We start from the raw sequence: 7,097 nt of genomic DNA on the forward strand, positions 1-7,097 counted from the left end.
CAGACCACATCATGTCCAATAATATCTTCACATTCTCTTTTTAATTGTTATATGATTATATCTTTTAACATATATATGATTACTTCTTACCAAAAGATTAAAAAAAAAAAAAAAAAGAAAAAAAAAAAAAAAGAAAAAAGAAAAGGCATATGTTTACTTTGTTGAATCATAGGCACATCGATTGAGCCATAAATTTACCATTATGCTATGTTTTATCGATTTTTTGAAAAGTTAAATTTTGAAAAATGTTTTTTTTCATCAATATGAGAAAATTTTATTAAATAAAAATCAGATTATAAAATAAAAAAATATTATTTATCATTGTTGATGATAAAAGTAATTGAACTTTTATAACACCTAGTAATTTAATATTTTAATTGGCTATAATTAAAAATATCACCTTTTATATTTAAATTTTATTATTATAAAATAAAAAAATACATATCATTAATTAATAATGGTCACATTAACTGCAAATCCCATTAGATCATCATTAATGGTTGTAAATAGTAAAATTCTATGATAAAGTAAATTTTAAATAAACTCGTGTAAACCATTAATAAATTTTAAATTCCTTTAAAAAAAAATTCCCATGGTAAACCATTAAACGGATCACATGATGTAAGCCTTGTTGATTATTTATTTCTATCAAGTTTTCTCTTCCCTTTTCATTGTCTTTGTTCTATTTCTCTCTCCCGCTCTCCGCCTCTCCATTATTCAACTTCCTTCTCAGCTTTTACATTTTCCTATGCTTTCAATTGAAGAAGCCAAATATCATGGTTAATTTAATCATTTATTTACTTTTCAATTTCAAATTTCAAGGAGAAAATCAATTACTCATTCAATTACGTTTTTCAGTTGGTTTTATTGGATTGTTGATGGATGAGCAATTGTAAACTCTATAAAAATCATGGACGTTTATAAATTCAACAAAAATCAATCAATTTAAAAAAATTCATATAAAAGTATTTAAAAATCTATATCAATATAGGCCTTAAGTTAGCTGTTTTATTTTGATGTAAAACAACAACAAAAAAAGAAAAAAGAAAAAAAAAAGCAGGGTTTATGTTTAGATATCTAAAATTATAAAATGAATAATTTTTTATAATTCCATATTGTTTGGAAAATGCTTCCTAAGGACTCTGACGCTCTTTCTCTCACCAAACAAATAAGCCTTCAACATTTTTTTTGTTTTGCCTTTTTATTTATTTATTATTCTTCTTATTTGGAAGCCTCTGCATTTTTATTTTTTTTTCTTTTCCGAAACGCTTTCCAAGCCATCATTCTCCCACACCTCCCATACCTTTTTTTAAAGTGAGAAGCCATTAACACTGTTTTTACTCTTCTTCTTCCTGTGAGGATACTTATGGTCTTAAGAAACTGAAAATTAATATTTTTTGTAGCTTATGAACCGTTCCAATTAGTTCGATATTTTTTTTAACTTAATAAATAATGGCGATGGAGGAAAGTGTTTTGGGAAAAGAAATGGCTGAGGGTTTCAAAGAAACGAAAAAAAAAGCAAAAAGAAAGAACATTGGTAGCTTTTTTGGAAAAAATAAACTAAAATTCTTAACATTCAATAGAATTGTTAATAAAGGGAGTAAGAAAAAAAGGTGAGGCTATAGGAGATGAAATTTTATATGATATGTTAAATTGTAATTAATATGGCAGAGGATTCATAATACAAAAAATGGAATAGAAGATTCTTGTCTCTAAAAAAGCCAGTAATGCTATTTGCACTAAATTGTTTAAAATATAATGTAGCAAGATGATGTTTTATTATTTGGTTGGTTGAAAATTTTAATATAAATTTATATATATACGTAAAACTCAATACAAATTAATAAAATAATAATATTTGATTTTACAACATTATTTGATAAACAAAGTAGTAAACAATCCTAACCAAAAAAAAAAAAAAAAAAAAACAAGCCTTTAGTTAACTCTTTATAAATAAATAAATAAATAAAAGTAAAAAGTTGGTGTAATGTTCAAAAAAAAAAAAAAAAAGGTTGGTTATCGCATATTATATATATCGCCAAAGCCCTTGTGCAAAATGTGTTATATTCTCACTGAATTAAAGTAAGAATGACAAAACGCAACTGCTTGATCATATATCATGAAATTTAATATGGGATATTTAAAAAATATATACATATTTGCTTACTCTTAAAACTTTTGAAGGGGTGGTTTTCGTATAACGTTGTCCTTCATTTTGGTATTATTCCTATAAACCACTCTATTATAATAATACCTTACAATAAATTAAAACAAGGCGGGAATATAATGGAAAGAATCCGAATGATTTGAGGAGGCAGATCATATCAAAGGAAGCTTCATTCTATGTATTAAATGATATATGTTAGGGGAAGCTTCGTAAGATGCAATGTTTATTATTATTTTATTAAATTGTCTTTAATTATTATTTTATTAAATTGTCTCTAAGCTGCATACATAGTCGAGGCACTGCTTGTATATGCATTTTATGTACAAGTGATATGTAATGCAGTGTGTAATTTAACTTTAGGACTTCAATTTAACAGAAAGATTGGTCCTACAAAAAAATAAAATATAAATAAATAAATAATAATAATAATAATAAAATTGGATTGGTAACTTGAATTATGCCATGTACGAACACCTACTCAATTTCCCTTTTTTTTTTTCTTTTTTTTTTTTTTTTTTTGGGTTGCTAGTGTGGCTGGGCCCCCAGGCTCCCCTACACCACCCCTCGCCCCCAAGGACTCGATCCCGAGCACACAGGCTCTGCCACTTGAGCGAACACCTACTCAATTTCTCCCTTTATTTACTCGTTGCAATATATTTATTATTTAAAAGCATCATTATGGTTCTATCTATTAGTATTTTTTTTGGCCACATCAAAAAAATATAAAAAAAATCCTTTGCCAATGGATTTGTTTAAACATTCTCTCAAACTGACGTGGTAAAAAAAAATAGATATCGTTAAGATAGGTCTTTGCTTTTTGGAAAATATATTAGACATTCTTGAATTTCTTTAAAAATAATTTTTTTAGAAAAAAAAATTAAAAAAATAAAATATTTAATTAATTAATAATCATAAATATATATGTTTATGTATACTATTATTGGATAACAATTTTAAAATTAATTATATATTTATGTCACATAAATTTGATAATTTTAACTTTTTCCTAAACAGCAATTCACATTCATCAGTAAAAATATTCTATGCAACCAAGTATAGTTTTTAGCAAAAACAAAAAAGCTTTTTAGTATTTTCATCATACTATAAAGGAAAATAATTAAAGAAAAAAGAAAAAAGGAAAAAAAGGAAAAAAGAAAAAAAGAAAAAAGCTTTCCATTAGCATAAATATATAATGAACTCAATTTAACTCTTTAAATTAAAATCTTTTTAGTATTTTCCTCAGATGGAAAAATCATAATACAAACTATAAGTGGATAGATGATTGAAAAAAAAAAAAAAAAAAAAAAAAAACCTATAAGAGGATAGACTTGATTCTTGTGGTGCATATAGAGTTACATATGGAATATTAAACCCCAAAGGCAGAGCCCAACTTATAATAGGTCCAAATAAATGTAGTGGGGGGATGGAAATGGGAATGGAATGGAATGGAGTAGAAATCCACGTACCCTCTCTCCAGTCTTAAGTGGATGGGATTTTTCCACCTTCCAGTCTTCTACTAAAGCATGATTGGCTACAGCCGCTATCAATTTGACTCATCAACCCACACCCAATTACACATCAACAGCAAGTTTCTAGAGACCCATTCTAGATAAGATAACATCCAACCATTTTTTCTTCAGGACTGCTTAGCAACACTCACTTGCACACACGCTAACACACTCGCTCATTTCTACAACTGACATGTGTCTCACAAATTTTTCCAAAACGAATGCCTGCTTAAAACAATAACTTCACCTTATTTTTTGTATTTATTAAAATATTGCCATTCCCTAAACTTTAATACAAAACTCTTGCTTTTTGTATATTTTCCTAATTTTTTTAAGAATATACATTTTTTATTTTACATATTTTTAAAATTGACACAACATATATCCAAAATAATAAAAAATTTATTTTTATTTATACATAACTAAGTGATCTTTTTTTTTTTTATGAAAAATATTTATACATAACTAAGTGATCTTTTTTTTTTTATGAAAAATATTTATTTAAATGAAATATATATTTTTAATACAATTCAAAAACTTTTTGTTTGGCTGAAATAAGTAAACACATCAAATTAAATGTTTCTAAAAGAGTATGGTAGCTCAGAGGCAAAAAATGCCTGAGGACATGTAATCAGTCAAAAAAAAAAAATAATAAAGCATTTCTTAATTTTATTAAAAATAATTACTTTATTTTAATTATCTATGTTTCATTAAAAAAAAATAATATTAATTAGCTATGTCTGAAGAAATATAAATTTCATTATTATTTTTGATATGTTGTAGAGAGGAAATTAGATTCTTCGGAAAAAAAATAAAATAAAATAAGAGTTTTGTATTTAAATAATAGAATGATAATATTGTAATAAATTAAAAAAAGAAGATCAAATTTTAGTTTGAGCTGTGCATTCGTTTTGGAAAAAATTGGAAGACACATGTCAGCTATAGAAGTTGGCAAGTGTGTTAACGGGGTGTGCAAGGTGAGTGTTGGTAGCGGTCGTCTTTTTTCTTTTTATACCTGCTCCTCGCTTAATATATACTCTTCAATCAATTTCTTACACGTTTTTTAACATATACGAAAATGCCAACTGTCAAATCTTTTGAATTTTCCCCTTTTTTTTTTGTTTTTTTTTTTTTTGTTTTCATACTTCTTTTCTACCAGCAAAGCTACTTGTACAAGACCATATCCTATTTAGGATTGAAGGTGCTAAACCAAATAATTACTATTTTTTTTTTTTTTTTCTTGGACAGGATTAGGTGGGATTGAGAGCCGGGCAATTTGGCAGAGTTGTATGTTACAAATAGCACAAATAGTGCGAATAAAGAAACGGATAATTTGTTTTAGAATCCCCACAACAACCATCTTCATCTATTTTTTTTAGCTAAAAGAATCCCCACAAAAACTTTTGACTGGCAGAAAAATTTTCATGAGGTTGCTCATTGGAATAAAAAATCTTATCCTAAAATGGAGCCCGTTCGGTTCGAACAATTATTGTCAAAGATTTTCTTTTTTGTAATGAACTTATCCTTTAGATATTTACATTTTAATTTTTAATTATCCACCTAGTAAATATACAGCAACAGAAGCAACAGACAAGGGGAAAAAAAAATATATATATATATATATATACATATATTAGACACCCATTTGTGTAAAAGATCATCCAAATCACATGCAATACTCAGTTCAAAAGCCTGCAAAAGGGAACCAAAATGAAAATGAATTTTAACACGACCAAGGAGGGCCCCTTACACCCGCTTCTGTTCGGGGGCATGATTAAGCTAGTAAAAAATGGCAACCCGCAGAGATGGGACGCCACATCTCAAATCCAAAGTATAATTTCCATCATCCAACAAAAAAACAATGGACATTTTCGATATTTTGATCAAAATTAATAACAACAATTTCTGCAAACCACAAAAATTTCCTTAAAAGGGACCCAAATAATAGTATCTTGTCAGCAAATATCTAAATATGCTAAATCATATTTATATATATATATATATATATATATATATACACTTTTACATGGTCATGCTTATCTCTCCCTTCGTCTTCTTCTTCAAAAGACCAACATTTTGTTTTCTACCCCCGATGAAACCAAAATACACCGAGGGTATTGACCTATGTAATTTAAGAAACTTCAGAAAAAATAAATTAAAATAAAATTCACAATTGCAGAGATAAAGATATTGTCTAATGGTGAAAATAGAAATCCAGAACAGTAAGTGAGATTTTTTTTTTTAATTATTATTCAAGGTAGCCCGATATAGCATGAAAGAGTAAAGACACTCAAAAGACCCACAGCGACAATGGACTATTTTGGACACAGTAAGAGTACCAAAAACCATAAAACCCCATAGAGACATATCCCAAATGCCGAAATAAGTAAGAAATAAAAATAAAACTACTAGAAGAAGACCATCATAATAGACATAATAAAAAAGACCCAGCAAAGTCAAACAACCAAATCATCTAAGAGAGCTGGCCGCAGTCGGCGATCACCACCGGCCTCGAAGTCCTTCCGGTGCTGGACCCCACTTTCTCCACGGCCTTCACAACGTCGAAGCCCTCGACGATCTGACCGAAAACCACGTGCTTGCCATCAAGCCACTCGGTCTTGGCCGTACAGATGAAGAACTGAGATCCGTTGGTTCCGGGTCCGGCATTCGCCATGGAAAGGATACCAGGACCGGTGTGCTTCTTGATGAAGTTCTCGTCGGCGAACTTGGAGCCGTAGATCGACTCGCCGCCGGTGCCATTTCCAGCTGTGAAGTCCCCTCCCTGGCACATGAAACCGGGGATCACACGGTGGAAGGTGGATCCTTTGTAGTGCAGAGGCTTTCCGCTCCTACCGATTCCTTTCTCTCCGGTGCAGAGGGCACGGAAATTCTCGGCGGTGATTGGAGTGACGTCAGCAAAAAGCTCCATGACCACACGGCCGGCCGGTTGGCCACCGATCGTCAAATCGAAGAACACCTTAGGGTTTGGTGGCGCCATCAATGAAAGCGTAGAAGAAGAATAATATCAGAAAGAAAGAAGCTCAACCTCAACTCACCGAAACGTTGGAAATGGATGACCTGCTAGGGTTGCGCCGTGGACGCAGAGTTTATATAGGGGGCCACCGCTGCGAATATTTATTCAGAGCTGATTTTGACCCTTGGATTAACACGTGGCATGATCTTACAGAGAATGAGGCTAACCCTAGTTGCGTTAGGTTTTGACTAGGGTTAGGGTTTAGGATCCGAGGTTAAAGCGGTATATGCTATTGTCACCACTCGGATGCGTTCGCTCGCTCGTGGACTTTTTGAAAGACGACGACGTTTATTTTCGTACGGTTTTTCTTACTGTTCATCAGCGTTGGCGGATAGTCTTCCATATATGCTACGTGGAGAGATCTCTGAATGGGAATTTACGAGGTGTT

At 30.5% G+C, this 7,097-nt stretch overlaps 1 protein-coding gene across 1 annotated transcript; it reads right to left on the minus strand.

Moving 5' to 3' along the window:
- Positions 1-5,888: 5,888 nt before the first annotated feature.
- LOC107427582 (peptidyl-prolyl cis-trans isomerase) lies at positions 5,889-6,768 on the minus strand. The gene has a single exon (XM_016037971.4). It carries the CDS (start codon positions 6,671-6,673, stop codon positions 6,149-6,151), a length of 525 nt encoding a protein of 174 aa, XP_015893457.1. The 5' UTR covers positions 6,674-6,768; the 3' UTR covers positions 5,889-6,148.
- Between the last annotated feature and the right edge of the window lie 329 nt (positions 6,769-7,097).

Source organism: Ziziphus jujuba, chromosome 9 (genome assembly GCF_031755915.1).
Source record: "Ziziphus jujuba cultivar Dongzao chromosome 9, ASM3175591v1".
Classification (NCBI taxonomy): Eukaryota; Viridiplantae; Streptophyta; class Magnoliopsida; order Rosales; family Rhamnaceae; genus Ziziphus; species Ziziphus jujuba.

What these genes read in the sequence shown, in the direction of transcription:
- LOC107427582 (XM_016037971.4), bottom strand. Translation starts at nt 6,673, where the DNA reads ATGGCGCCACCAAACCCTAAGGTGTTCTTCGATTTGACGATCGGTGGC.